The sequence below is a fragment of the Protopterus annectens genome, chromosome 1.part2 (assembly GCF_019279795.1).
Source record: "Protopterus annectens isolate FY-2018-M chromosome 1.part2, PAN1.0, whole genome shotgun sequence".
Lineage (NCBI taxonomy): Eukaryota > Metazoa > Chordata > Ceratodontiformes > Protopteridae > Protopterus > Protopterus annectens.
In genome coordinates, this window is record NC_056727.1 from 693,433,956 (window position 1) to 693,450,238 (window position 16,283).

The following is a 16,283-nucleotide window of genomic DNA, read 5'->3' on the forward strand; positions in this document are numbered from 1 at the left end:
GCACCCATCATGGATGCATTTGCCTTTATTCTGCAGTACTGTTCAGATCTGTTTGCAAAAGGATTAGCCTACTCCTCAGCAAATGTGCATTTGTCTGCCATCTCAGCCTGCTTGCCAGTGAACAATCCATTAGCCTCACTGTTGGTGGTAATTCAATTTCTTAAGGGGTCCTTTACCCCAGGCTCCCTAGAAAGGCAGTGGAACGACCATGAGACTTGAGCTTCATGCTAGAAAACTAAGTCATAGTCATTTTGAACCAGCCACCACACCTCTGAAACACTTAACTTGGAAAGCTATGCTTTTAGTGGCTGTCCCTCAGCCAAATGGATTTCTAAACTCCAAACCATTATGTGGAGAGAACCCTTTTTGTTTTTTCACAGAGACAGAGTCCGCTTGTGTATAAACTCTTTTTATTATTATAGTTATTACAGAACTGGCTTTAAATCAAACAATTCAGTTGCTAATATTGTCCCTTAACCCTATGTCTAGAGTAGAAATAATTGTGTACTCCTTGGATGTTCACAAATACTTGAGGGTACTACCTGGATAGCAAGAAGGACTTGAGGAAAGTGGAACAACTGTTTGTTTCTTTTGCTGCTAATAAGGAAATTAACCTGGCCACTGAACATACTTTTTTAAGATGCCGCCATTGCAATGTTGTGTGCTTGTCTACCCATGAGCAAACACAACATAGGCAGATCAGGCCCCACTCTACTAGGGCAATAGCCAATAGCTAATACCAGAGCCCTTATTAGAGGCTTAGAAATAAAGGTCATCCTCATAATTTCACAGATGATTACTATCCTAATGAACCTGGGGATTTTTAAAGCCTAGCCATCCTTCCCAATGTGAGAATCAAGCTCTGTAAATTGCATCTGTGAGGTAAACATCTTAACAATTAACGACCCCTAAACCCTGGAGGTAGCCACCTCATGATCTCTCCACACTTTATGTAAAAATACAAAAATGTGAAAACAGAAGTAATTCAGAAAGCTAGATTCATGTCTGTTGTTCCACCTGTGACCCAGAGGGTGGCAGAACTAACAGAAAACAGAGTACAAAGAATTACTCCAGATAAAATCACATTACCTAGCAGATCTAGGAGACTCTCTCTCGGATGCCCTCCCTTTGGGAGGAATAAAGACCCCTTGTTGAAGTCAAGTAGGTAAATGGGTGATTGTTCTTGTTCGAGAAGCAAATTTGTGTAAACAAATATGTACTAAATGGAATGCTGTCCTGAGCCTCCATCCTTTCTTATCGTAGCTACTTTGAAATTGTTTCAGAGATTATAAGGACACTCTGGCTTAGATTGCTCTGAAGATCAAAGATTGTTAGAACGAAGCAACACCCTATCTCCAGTTCCTTGAGGGCATCTTCTCCAGTAGGTCCAAATATGTCTTCCTTTCTTCCTTCTCTCTGTAGATTATTCACGGACAATTTAGCAGTGCTTTTCTCTCTATTGGTTCCTTGTCAGCAAAGAATAACCAAGTTATTAACATGGGTGGGATTTGTGTTACTGAGGGAAAGGCTACTGTAATTGTGCCCATTTTCTCTCCTTAATGCCTGGAATGTCTAAAGGTCAAGTTGGTAGCAGCTAATGCCATACTGTCCAGTGGCAAGGGTAGCCACATACTTGATTGATTTGGAAAAATAAACGTATTTGTGAGTAATGCGGGTGACAGACCCATATGTTTAAGTACCAAGAGAATATTATCGGACAGAAGCAGATGTATGTGATGAATTACCTGTCGGATAGAGTTGTGATATAATGGATGTTTTTTCCAGGATGGCCTCTTTTGATTTTCTAATCAAGTAACATTCTTGTCCAAGGTTTCAGCTCTTGCTTCAGTGCGTAAAATAGCATCTTTTTTCTTTTCTTTTTTGAAAAAAAAAAAAAAACTTTATATGTTATATAACTTGTTTACAGTTTTTAAAACCCTATGATGAAACATAATTATGTGCAACTTTATATATACCTTTTTGTAACTCTTCAGTGTAACAGCTTCCATTATCATACTACAGTATTATTTTTTTTATTGTTTGTTATGCAAGTCTGCATTTTACATGTCCTGGGCATCTGGCTGGACAGTTCTTAGTCTTAGGAGAGCGTTATTTGACATGCACTTTACCTAGGGTAAAATGTGGTTATACCGCTCTTCTAATTAAATCCCATTAACCACCGCATTTGTCAAAACATCCATTTAATATTCTATATGTGCCTATCATCCTTTCTAATAATATGTCATTTGTAATCTTGTTTTCTTATTACTGTAAATGGGAATTACTTGAATAAAGGACTTGCATATGTATTAAGTAACAGCATTTTCTTATAATTTTATCATGCCCACATAGTACCTTACTTACTCCAGAATAATTATTTAGTATGTAGAATTGCTCAGTTATATAATCATTACTATCCTAATTTATTTTCAAACCTGTGTTGGCGTTTTTCTGTGTTAATACTAGACCATATTCTGCGGATTGTAAACAGTCTTGAGAAATTTTGCCCTAAGTCTGATAAATGCAGGCACTTATTAATGTATAGAAAAAAGTAAAGGAAAAGTTATAGTGTTTAATACACTTCTTAACTTAAAGACCATCATGTTTGTTCCCTGTAAAGAATTAATCGTGATTAATATTTCACTGTATTCCATTGCAAAATGTATCTGCAGTTTCTTGTGGTTAATACTACACTAAATTATATAATGTATGATGTCTGAGAAGCATCCATAATAGTAATTTCAGGACCTTTTCCTTGAAAATGCACATAATTCATTACTATTGTAAGAATATGTAACTCTTATAGATTAGTATTTATTATAGTAATGCCCACACAGGTAGAGATTATTCCTCATTAATTTTAATACTGTTTCTGTCTGCAAAATATAAATAAAAATGATCACTTACCAAGTGGCTAGGCCACAGTTTATCCTTTCACAGTAACATACGATGTAATCATCCTAGCATGCTTGACATTTTGTTGGACATATTAGATTACCCCATCTGCACACCCTATGCCTTTCAAGTCATATTTCTGCAGTGATTGCACATATAAGCATTTATATTTTATCCTATAAGCCCACAGTATGTTCCTATTCATCTTCTGTTTCTCTAGTGGTTCCTTATCTCTTGAGTCATGACACTCCCAGTGACGTCACTTGTAGTGTGTTCTCTCAGTGGTAACCCCTGCATTTTTGCAATTTCTTCTTCCAGGTATTCAAAAAGCAAGACCCCAGCCATCCAAAATACTGTCAAGATATTTACTCCATATTGCAAATGATGCTTCATTACCACCTTAGAATAAGTTTCTCCAGCTTATCTTCATTTATTGCATCCCCATATTGCAAACAATGCATTAGTGTCGGCTCAGAATAAGTTTCTCTGCTTATCTACATTTATTGCTTCCCCATATTGCAAACAATGCATTAGTGTCGGCTCAGAATAAGTTTCTCTGCTTATCTGCATTTATTGCATCCCCATATTGCAAACAATGCATTAGTGTCGGCTCAGAATAAGTTTCTCTGCTTATCTACATTTATTGCTTCCCCATATTGAAAACTATGCTTTAGTGGCACTTCAGACTAGTCATGCTCAACATATACAGGTTGCCCAGCCACAAATAAATTTATTCTAGGTTGCTACAACTGCCTGCATACCCCCTTCCTTTCATAGCATTGTAGAAATGTTATTGGCCTAGGCTTCCAATTTTTAATATTTTCTGAGCCTTTGAGAAATATGTAACCCTTCAGTCCTCAATTATTCTTTTGCAGAGCCCACACATTCCTCCTGTCATATAGTTCATATTTGCCCCATCTTGACCTTCATAAACTCCAGATAGTCTCAGACTTCACGGTTTTGCTTTGTCTATTGTTGTTCCACCATCTGAACTTTGCTCTATCTGTTGCCTTATCCAAAATCAGTAATGTTTGACATTTTAGTTGTCAGTCATGCATAAACTTTGCATTCACCATTCCAGCTAGTACAGTTATTAAAAGTATGCCACAAATAATTTGGTTCAATCCCACAGTTCAGTTCTTACTACTTCCAGTTTGCCATTTCTGTAACATATATGTATGTATCTATGTACTTGTGTATGTATATTTCTATGCACTTTCTCTGGAATTTCTACTGTTGTTGTTTGTCTTTCGGCTTTTCCCGGTTAGGGGTCGCTACAGCGGAACTCCGGTCCGCTAATGATTGGCAGTAGATTTTTTCACGAACGCCGAGGTGCCAGCTGGAAGTCCAACCTTCAATGAAGGCACCCCTATTTACACATGTCTTTCGAACACCCACCCAACCACGGGGAGGACATGCAGACTCCACACAAAAGGCACTCCCCGCACTCCAGCTGAGAATCGAACGGGAGAACCTCTTGCTGTGAGGCAACAACGCTACTACCATGTGAAATGTCCTACAGCACCAAAATGTCCTTTTTTGGATTTATCAAGTACAGAATAATATCTGCAAATAAAGCCAACTCTTCTTGATTACCTTCCTAATTATATGAGTCCCTTATTTTCTTTGCCAATGGCTGTAAATATAGAGCAAATAAAGGGGAAAGATAACACCCCCTGCCTAGTTCCTCTGTTCAAACATGACTTCTAGGAGAGGAATCCTTCCACTTTAATTTTTGTCCCTGATTCTTCATATATCCTCCTAATTAACCTTATTAGTGTAGTAGGGAATGCAGATGTTTCCATTGCCCTTTGGTAAAGCTAAATTGCACATGCATGCACAGCAGTATTCTCCTACATACTCAGAAGACTTTATGCAAAAGTCTGCCATTACACACTATTAACATTTTGCTAACCATTGCTACACTGATTCTCAACCTTAGTGCATTTATCCATTGTACTGCAACATAAATTGTGGCATCCTCTTTGAAGCAGTGCCACTGATGCACAGGTAGCATAACTGCTAGAAAGCTATCTAGTAAAAAAAGGCATTTTCATTTCTAAATGTTGACTTCATTGATGATGGATTGAAAGTATGTGTGCATATGTGGAGAGAATTTTAGGTAGCATTGTGTATATAAAACCATGCCGTATAGCTTCAGTGATCCACAGAGTTGAAAATATTCATAGCTAAATACTATACTATCAGTCTACAGACTATTACAAGCCTAGCCAATAACCAGAGAATCAGAATCAAGCCCAGTACCTTGTATTTGTGATGTAATGATCTTACCATTAAGCCAGCATGGCTTATTTTGATATACCAGATACAATTCAGGACTATGCAGGTATCCCTTGTAACTAGTCTTTTAACTGTTGTATTGTATTACTGCACTGAATTCTGTTTAAGGATCTGGAATGAGTACATTCGCCAGTAGCACATACAGACATCGCATTTGAAGGCAACAAAGAGCCACTTATTTTATAAATCTGCTCAGGTATTTCTTTTGTTTTTGGTGACCAGAAAGTTTATGTATGTCATTCTCTGGTCCTCTTCTGATTTAAATCTGTGTTCCTTTGCACTGTTTAAAATGGGCTCCACTATTTGCTAAATTATATTAAGCATTCATATGAACGACCTTTCCTTGAATCTATTTTTTTTTTCATTTTATTAATGATCTAGAGTGTACTGTCATACACAATAGTATGCAGTTTAGCTCCATTTTAAAGTATTCTAAAAAGTGAACACTAAAAACAGTACAGGTAGTGTACATTGCTATTTTTGTATGATACAGTTGCCTATATTTCTATTTGTCACCCTTCTGTTCTACTGCTCATTAGTACAGCCAGCATAGTTAGGAACAGACAGATGTTTTTAAATTTTACTTGTTTACAAGAGAGAGATTTACTAACTAGCTAGAAGATTTTAAGTCGTCTTTCTTATACAATGTGTGTGTCACAAAGTGTCAGTGAAGCTTTGTGTTAAGTATGTGCTGTTGATTCAAGTTGATGTAATCACCTGTTTTGCAGCGCCTTACACATTAGCATTTCAAAATGCACAATTGTTTATATGGGGAAAAAAGTGTCAGGAAAGGGCAGGGTAGATTATGTGCAAAAATTAGGGAGTCTTTTCTTGGTTGTAAGTCACACAGGAAAAGAGATGGTTACCTCTGCTGATGTTCTGAGAGAGATAAGTATTCACAGTCCTTGGTGCAGGTGCATGCCCTTCCACCAGTGGTTGTTAGCATTAGAATTTAATCTAGGTAAAAAACTATCATTTAAATATATATGTTGGTAATTTGTATGGTATAGAAAAGTAAGCTTTAGGTGCAACTGTATTGTTTAGTAAGTATTTTCTTCAGTCATGCATGCTTTTTGTTTTGTTTTTAACCTGAATTAGAGATCCTTTTTAATTTTATCTTAAGAGTTTTGATGATATATGTTTTCATTTTAACTATTACTAAAACAGTGAGTGCTACATACTGTATCTTAAATTTAACTTGTTCTTTTGGCTTGATTCATTGAAATTAAAGAAAAATGTTTTTTTTGGGGGGGGGGATAAATCAGACAATTTTTCTGCAGTGTATCTGTATATGATATGCAGCAAAAAAAGTATTTAATGTCAGCTAATTTAGTTCAAAGTATAATCTACTTGAATTATTTGGTTTCTGTTTGCCTTTTGTGCTGAGTAATGTCACATGATTTTAAACCACGGAAATATGTATATTGCAACTGGCTGCAACTGTAGATCATAATTCTCTCTTCTGTAAGCTACTGGCCCCAGTTTGTTAGATCAGAAATTTCTCATCTTTGGAGGACATACAGTGGGAACCAAAGCAATTAGTTTGTCGTTCTTGCAGTTTCACAGTCATGCTTAATTTCTGTATTTGCATTTTAATAGGTCCAAGAAAGACAAAAACAAAGCTGGTATAAAATCCGATACTTCTGACCCAGAACCAGAAGGTCTCACACTTCTTGTGCCTGACATACAGCGGACTGCAGAGATTGTTTACATTGCCACCACCAGCCTACGACATGCAAATCAAGGTGAGGTATTTCATGTGTTTTCAATGTGGTACCCTGGAGGAAAATGTTGTGCTACACAGCTATTCAGCAAACAGCCAAGGAAAAAAGTTACTAAAATTTATTGACTTAAATTCTAATTTACACTTGCCAAAGTTAGTCATTAGAATGGTTATTTTTGTTGCATTAACCTCTAACTGCAGACACTGCATGGTCATTGTGCTTGGTGATCAGAAACTTCTTACCAGTAGTGTAGCTAGGGTGGGTCAAGAGGGGTAACTGCCCTGGTTGCAAAGTGTTGGGGAGGCACTTTCAGCCAATCCCAATATCTAAAAGCCGGTATTGCATTTGTGGTCAAACATGAATGCTGTAGTGCTCCATGTGTGGTCTAGACTGTAGCAACTGCTGCAGTTTTTAAGAAGAAATGTTTTTAAACTAAAACAGCGCAGTAGCGCTCCGTGCAGGCTGGGTATAAACTGCAGCAGTGTGCTACAGTTTATGTGAAGAAATTATTTTTTTATAATCAAAAGGAGGAGGGTTGGGACAGGGCAAAGAAATGAGAACTGAATGGCTGGGCTTGTGCATCTCACTTCTTGGATGGTGTGCCAGTAGGAGATTTTTTTTTTTGCTCTTTAGTGGAAGAACTGGGAGAGGGGTGTGTGGATCTCTAATAAACTGATCCTAGTGATCAGTTTAATTTTTTTTTTCGTCTTCACTTCAACAGCTGAGGGGGTTGGGCAAAGGTTCAAGGTACTAGCACAGGGCTCTGGTTAAACCAGCTATGCTTCTATTTCTTATAACTTGGGTTGATTACCTACAGTGTGAATGCTGCCAAACCATAAACTTCATGCTGTGGCTATGGCTGCAGGGCTGGGAATGTGGGCTTCAGGTTCAAAGCCAGTGATGGGAGTTGTCATAGATATGTGTGTCTGTGTGTGTGTGTGTGTGGGGGGGGGGGGGGGTGGCGTGGACACACATTCAAGGGAAGGACATGGAATGCTCCCACAGTGATGAAGGTGCTTAGGCCAGTCACAAGGGGGGTGGGATTAAGGACTTAACCACAAACACTCTGATGGCTGCCTGAGTGACACCTCGCAAAGAAGGGAGGGTTGATTGCATGCAAGAAACGGGAGAAGTAGCATAAAAAAGAAGTAGGAATAAAGATAAAATGAGATATGAAAAGCAGAATATTGCAAATTAAATAAAGCAAGTCATCTGAACTGGAATGAGACTTCTCAGTGGTTTATGAATGAATTTATGCAAAATCCAAACTACAAAAATAATTTGGGGCATGAAGGACAGCAAGAAGATCGCTTAGCTTTTGCTACAGGTGGAAAGAAATGCGTGTAATACTGACTTTTTTTTGTATCTGTGAATTTTAATGTTTATCACTGAAGTGAAAGATCAAAAAGAAGAATTAAAAAATAATATGAAATTATGTACATTTCAGTAGTATAACCAAAACAGTAAACACAACTGGAGATTATTCCCATCAAAATTACAGATTGTAAGAATCCAGCCAGCCCATTCCACTCAAAAGATGAAAATGATAAAAAGATTAAACAACACACAACCTCATCAGCCCATTTCTGTATCAGTAAATGGTTGAATATTCTAAATGAGTGTGAAATATTCTAGATGAGTGTTACATAATCAAACAAAATAAAATACTCACTGAAATTAGTAGACTTGTATGCAGCTTATGAACATTTTTTCAGAATATGAGACATTAATGAAAATCTTCAATTGCTTGAAGATAAAGTGGCCAAAATAAAACAAAATAAAATGCAATGTGATCTTAGTGATTGTAGTAACAATAAGATACTTGTATGGCAGTTTAAGAGATCTGCATTGTAGGAGATATGCATTTAAAGGCTTAAATTATGTCTGGGGACCTCAGAATGCCTGATCAGTCTTAGAAGAGCAGCAGTGTATTACATATCTTAGTGATTCAGATTTTGGACAATAAACTCTCCGATCCATCCAGTCATGTGCTCATAACAGACCAGTTAGAACTACAAAATAAATTGTCTACATCAACAGGGGCAAGAATGTTAACAGGGTAAAAACAACTGCAATGCAAACAATGGAGGATGCCAGCAGCAAAATAAAAGGTATTGTCTTACTACTGTAACTTCTGGGACTATAATGTTAAAGAAGTTCTTTACTCCCGTAATGTGAACTTAAATGAAAATATTCCCATAAATAAGATAAGCAGTGTTTTGCTTATGAATATTTCTGTTGCAGACATTTTCAATACTGAAATGACAGTTTGTAGGTTGGACTTGAAATCTGTCCCAAAGATGGTTCCTCAGTTGTATCAAATGAAATTCGGTGGTGCAGTGGTTAGCGTTGTCTCCCCACAGCAAGAGGTTCTCCCATTCGATTTTCGGCTGGAGCGCCTTCTGTGTGGAGTCTGCATGTCCTCCCAGCAGTCGAGTGACGTTTGAAAGACATGCAGGTAGGTGTGTGAATGGGTCTGCCTTCTTTGAAGGTTGGGCATTGGGCTGACAACTCAGCACTGTAACAACCCACTGCCAATCATTAGTGGACCGGAGTTCCGCTGTAGCGACCCCTAACTGGGAAAAGCCTTAAGACTATTTATGAGAAAACTCCACTTGTCTTCCTCTCTTTTTTATGAACAATCTTAACAAATCTGATTCACTGGACTTTGATTTTGGGTATAGTGTTACTTCTGAGGATACCTTTTTTTTATGTTGTTCTGCTTATGATGATGATGCAGCAAATGTTCATTAACATTTGGATGCAAGCTTTATTAAATGCAAAAATTATTTTAATTTATTCTGTGTTTTGCTTATGAGAAGATTAAATACTTTTCTTTCTAGTATGATAAATTTTGTTACTGAACATGACTTTCAGAATTATTTAAGAATTAAATGGAACCTTTACAACATAGTCTCAGCAACATCACTTTAGTTCAGTATGTTGATAATTCAGCACTCATAATGTCAGCTGAAAATCTAGTGAAATTGCAAATGCTCACATAAGAATCATTAGAAAACAGGTAACCTGTACATCGCTGTTCTGATTGGAGAACAAACTTTCTTCAGTGGGGTGTTAGTGTACAGGTAATGCCCAATGAAAAACAAATTCATCACTTGCTGTTTAAAGAGCATATAATGAAAATAAAGTCAAGTAAATTAAAAATTAGGCCTCCCCATCCATGTGAAACAAAGTTCCTCCCTAACTTGGAATTTTAATGAGAAATCAAAAATTCATTCCTGGTCAGGGGCCTGTGTCTGTGTATGGACAGAAGCAGATCGTAAATCACACCATAACCAACCATCACCTTCTATATAAACGTCAAAAACCTATAACTTGTGGGACACATTTGGGTTGCAGGGATAGGCCTGTAAAGGCCCTTCTGGTCATTAGACTAGTGTACACTGATGAACATAACACACTGAAGTGTTTTTTTTCCATTACCTTTCAGGGGAAACACCAGAGAACTATATCTGGCTCTAATTCTGAGCCAAAATGACAGTTTTGAGAGAGGCATGTGACAGGTGCAGCTTTGTCCCACTCCCTTTCTCACAGCACATTAGCCACCTTGTAAACTGCTTCATTTATATTAGACTACATCAGCATTTTGTGCTAGGTATGGAGAACTCCTCAGTAGTAACAGTCTCACTCACTGACTTTCTAAAATATAAGTAGCCTGTATTACAAAACTGCTATTTCCAGTGTCTTCAGAACTGTGATGATTTCTGTCTCATGAGTAGTGTTTATAAGTGCATCATTTGTACTATGTTGTCTGCTTCTGTAGCCACTTTGTGATGGATTCATAATGGTATTTGTGTTAAGTGTGCACCAATTAATTTAAGAACACATCTGTGTGGCTTAACTAACTTGCATCCTTTTTAAGCATGTCCATCCATTCAGGTATCTTAACATATCTTGTAATTGAGGACAAACTTCACCACATGCAGAACTGTCAGTGTTGTCTTCGGACTCTCCTTCTTAGTCTAACTCCATGTTAAAAATGTAAATTTGTTTGGTCCATTTGGGTTGCTCATTTCCCTACCATGGAAAAGATGATCCAGTTAGCCACAGATTAAAACTCACAGATAATAGTTTTATATTTGTCTCATGTTTTATTCAGACATTGTGCCACTTTTGACCTACAGCCTCATCAGAATTAGTAAGGCTGTTCTTGTCCCTGTGTATGCTGCTTGGCCATCTTGAGCAAAACAGTAACTATTGGGTAATGAGATCAAGTTCTTTGTGGTTTTATAAATGTTGTTTTCATCATTTAAAATTTGTAATTTTTATTTTTCTGCTATCAGCATTTTTTTTTTTTACATATTTTGCTGCACTGCCTTTCTGTTATCATGCTTCATTTCCTTCCTTTCAGAACTCGCTTTAGCTAGCCATTTTTTTTTCTTTTAGCTGCTGCTGTCTGATGAAATATGTGGGTATATTTTGTTTTGTGGTTTTTATCTTGTTGCAGCTATGGAACAATGAAACTTGCAAAGTTTTTAGCCCAGCCAGCCATCATCATCATCATTGTGAGTGGACGTGACTCCACCTGTATCATCAAGTTCTAGCCACTCAGTCCTCTTCCTCGTTGATGCTAATTAGTTCTTTTTCAGTCTTGAGCTCTGTCTTGCCTTCAGTTTCCAGAGGACTAGTATTCAATCTCTCTCTTGGTCAGCTGCAATCTGAAGATGACAAAGCCAAAAAATTAAAAAAAACACTAGTCCTCCTCCAGATACTGAAGTGGCTGACCATGAGATGTAGTCTCCTGGGAAAAGGGCTCTTGTATAGGTACTGTGCTCACAGTTCTCCTATACCCATGGTGGAGTCTGTTGAATGGCTGGTTTCAGTGTAGGTGCTTATATTATTTACTACCAAGTCAGTATCGGACTGAAAGGTCGATGTCATTTTGAGGAATGTGGTGCCAAAATAACTACTGCTGCGTCTAGTTCTAATGCTGAAGGTGAGTAGTTTAAACTATGTGAAACTGATGGAGGCCATGGTTTTGGCCCAGTAGTAGCTTGACTACTGCTTGTACTCCCCCTCACTTTATGGTTGGAGCTAGAATTCCTTTTCTACCTGTCCCTTCTGTCACTGGACCCTTAGAGTCTTCCTTTTTGGTGCCCGCTTTGGTGATGAACCCACGCACTCAGATCACGCCACGACAAGTACAAATATGACTCTGTCATTGTCCATGTTGGTGTGAACGACCTGAGACATACCTCCCCGGACTACATGAAAAGAGACATGGAAGAGCTCTCTGATCTTGTAGCCCAGGCAGGTATGACCCTAGACCTGAGTAGCATCCTGCCATCACCCAGAATGATACCGCAGTACAAGGACAAAATGATTGACTTCAACAATTGGCTAAGTTTCTGGTGTCATTCTAAAGGGATCCAGTATCTGTCTGCCTGGGACGACATGGTCGACAGACCACGTTGCTTTGCCAGAGATGGCCTGCACCTGTCACCCCTGGGATTCCAGATACTGGCTAAGGGTCTTGCCACCCCTATAGTGCATTTTTTAGGCAAGGTTCAAATGACAAATTCACCACCGTAACAGGAATAGGCCAGCAAAAACTGAGGGTAATGCTACTCAATGCTAGAAGTCTAAATGTCAAAATGCACTCACTCAAGGCACTCCTTAAAAATGGAGAACATCGATATCTGTGCAGTGACTGAGACCTGGTTCAGAGAGCACCCCTGCATTACCAGGCTATAACTCATACCACACTTTTCAGCCATCTAACCTGGACCAGAACACCAAAAGCGGAGGTGTGTCCATATTCATTAAGGATAGCCACACCTCCAGGCTAGTTGCACACCATAATGCATCCGAGGTTATCCACGTGTCACTACCTCTGGGCAAAACTGCAATCCAAATTGTAGCTTGCTACAGATCCCCCACCATGCCCCAGGATTCCCACTCTTCTTTTCTTGATATACTGGAAAATATTAGTATTCAACCAAACACCCTAATAATGGGCGATTTCAACTACCCCCCCCCCCCCATTAACTGGGAAAACTACTCGTATACCAACTCCGTCGCTCAACGCTTTCTGGAATTCATAAATTCCAATGCCCTGGATCAACTTATCCACACCCCCACCAGGGGCAACAATGTCCTAGACCTAGTCATTACCAACATGAGTGAACTGTGTTCCACACCTGAAGTCAACTCCTCATTGGTCCGATCATAAGCTAATCACCCCAGATATCCGCATCCCGCCTCCACCCACCATTAAGGAAACTGTGGTAAAAAATTTCTCCAAAGCCAACTTCATGCTTCTTAAGACAGAAGTGGAGAACTTCATGACACCCATGCAGATGGACAATACAGTTACGACTGCTGAATCCTACACAAATGCACTCTATAAGCACTTACACGAGTGCATGGATCGTGCTTTCCCAAACAGAACCAAGATGCTATCCTCCAAAAAAAGGAAGCCAATCTGGTGGTCCCCTGCCATAAACAAACTCTACAACAGAAAGAAGAAACTGTTGCAAAAGAGAGTAAAATCCCATGAGTGGAGGAGCTCCCTGATCAGCCGCAGTAAGAAGCTGAGATCCCTAATAAGAGCCTCCAAAGCTAGCTACGAAAACAAAATCGCCACTGATTCTAAGGATAACCACAAAGCATTCTATAGCTATGTCAAAAATCTCGATGGCAACACCCAGATCTTCTCTGAGTTACAGCACAATGGCATTAAAATTACAGAACCAGTTGATATTGCCAACATCCTGGCAAATAGATTCAGTGCTAACTTTATCCCCCTCTCACCCCCTAAAGGGCCCTTATCTATACAGGAAGAATGCAGAGTCCTTGTAATCGCATCTATGCAGGTAAAAGCTGCACTCTCTAAAAACCAAAAACACAGCGTCCATGGGAAAGGACAACATCCTAGGCTGCGTTTTACACGAACTGGCTCCTCACCCAAACACCATGTTCAGTCATAGTTTCATGTCAGGCTTTATGCCCACTGAATGGCACACAGCAACAGTTATCCTACTCCACAAAGAGGGAGCCACCACTGAACTATCGCTGTATTGGCCTGATGAGCCTGGTCTGCAGGGCCATGGAACATATCATCATGGAACTCTTAAACAAAGACATTGGTAACCTCCAAACTCTGGACCCCATCCAGGTCGGATTTGTGAAAGGCAGATCATGCCTTCTGAACCTGATCGACGACTTTGAGGCAGTCACCAAAGCCGTAGACAAGGGTAAGGTGGTTCACGCAGCCTATCTTGACCTCGCCAAGGCTTTCGACACCATCCCCCATTCTTGTATTATAGCTAAACTCACTAAACTAGGTATAAATCCTTACGTCACAAGATGGGTTGCCAACTGGCTCACTGACAGAACCCACACTGTAAAAGTTGCAGACTCCAAATCTGACTTCAAATCAGTGACAAGTGGAGTACCACAGGGTTCAGTCCTGAGACCTCTCCTGTTTGGTATCTACTTCCCTGAAGTACAGGCTAACACAGAAGGCCTCTGGCTAGCAAAATTTGCAGATGACTGCAAACTAGGAGCCATAGTCGAGTCCCCCAATTATGTGGACAACCTACAGAAGGGCCTCACTGAGACAGATGCCTGGTGTCAGAGGCATGACCTCAAGCTCAATGCCAAAGAGTGCAATGTCATCCCTTTTGGTAAAACGTCTGTACTCATGAACTACCACATAAATGGCAGTCTACTTAACGCCAAATGTGTGATAAGTGACCTTGGGACCCAGATGGACAGTAGCCTCTCCTTTGATAATCACATCGCCACAGTAGTCAGGAAATCCTTCTATGTGGCACACCTCTTCACAAAAGGTTTCTCATCCAAGAAAAAGGAGGTCATTGTTTCCCTCTGCTCGGCACTCATTAGACCCGTTATAGAGTACAACGCTCCTTTTGGAATGTACCTCACAAGATATCTGCAGCAGCTGGAAAGGCCACAGAAGTACCTCACAAAGAGGATTACTGGCCTCAAACAGATGCCCTACACTGACTGACCGTTTCAAAAAACTCCAGCTTTACTTTGTAGCATGTTGCCTACTCCGAGGAGATCTCTGTCTAACATATAAAGCTATGTTAAACCCAGAGCTGTTGGACATGCTACATCTAAAGAAATCCCAATCCCTCCGAGCTACACCCTCTAGGGACCTAAACCTTGTCACCACAATAAACAGGACATGCTGGAGGGATAGATTTCTGTCCCAGAGACTTCATATACTCTGGAACAAGCTACCCATCTATGTCAAGCAAAGTTCCTCATTAGCACTCTTCAAGAAAAAGCTTGATGAGTGGATGGGAAATAGGAAATACACCCCGGGGATCACTTCTGTGCCTCTGCCCGACAGGGGCGCAGGAAATTAACTGTCTTGGGTGGAGTAAGCCAGGGATCCTTGTTGGCTAGGCTTACTTAGACCATTGGGCCTATAGCTTAGTACCTACCTATGTACCTATGTCAATCCTGGTCAGGCCACTGTCAGTTTGCAGTATTCTTAATTCAGTGTATCATCCAGTTGGGCATTTAACATCTTCTTTGAGAATCAGTAGTGTCAGTGCCAACTGTTTCAGACCCAACTGAGGTCTGTGCCTCTTCATTCAAACCTGGGGGGACAGCATCACTTCTGACTCTTACTGTGTCATCTTTGATGTCATCTCTCCCTGCTGTTGGGAGTATTGTCTGGGCCTTTGGCCTTGGCACTTTCAAGCCTGTTCTCTGTTCCTCAGACTTCAGACTTTAGCTATGTGATCTTCTGTTTCAGCTGTTGTGCTTTGGCATCAGACCTGTGTGGATCTGCTGTTTCACAAGCTGTCCAGGCAAAGGCAGTAGGACCAATGATTATCTGACAGTTTTGCCCTCCACATTGAATTGCAGGCCGTTTCCATCCTTCTGTCTGAACTTTTGCCCCTTTGGGTACTAGACAAGACTAAATGCAAGAGGAGGCATTTTGACTACTTTGTAGAGTCACCCACCCCTAATGAAGGTGAGAAGGGGGAAAACATACAATGTTAAGTTGTCTATCTCGCCTTCATTCTTGCTGGTTGGGTTCGGAGCCGATCCTCGGCTCCGACTCTGCCATCTTCTAAAGCTCGAGAGCTATTTACTGGCTCGAGGCCTCTCCATATCCCACAATGCCTGGCGCTAGATCCCCAGATCTCATTTGCCGCTTCTGCTACAAGGTTGCTTTTGCTGGCTCAGGTCGTATTTTTCGTCTTTTGATAGGTTTTATATAAAAATTTTCATATAAATAGTTGGTGTTTAATTTTTATTATAGTAGTGTTAGTACTTATTGTCTCTGTGTACTTTTAGATCTATCCCATCCCCTTAGAAAACTTGTTTTTACTGTTAGAGAGTCCAGCCCCCCCTCTC

At 39.8% G+C, this 16,283-nt stretch overlaps 1 protein-coding gene across 8 annotated transcripts in view; it reads left to right on the forward strand.

The window, feature by feature from the left end:
• BIRC6 (baculoviral IAP repeat containing 6) overlaps window positions 1-16,283 on the forward strand; it is a 4,524,268-nt gene that overhangs the window by 4,207,534 nt on the left and 300,451 nt on the right. For all 8 annotated transcript variants that reach the window (XM_044058419.1, XM_044058463.1, XM_044058448.1 and 5 more), the window contains exon 67: window positions 6,796-6,941. In XM_044058419.1, the coding sequence (XP_043914354.1) occupies window positions 6,796-6,941 (146 nt within the window). The remainder of the gene's footprint in view (window positions 1-6,795; window positions 6,942-16,283) is intronic.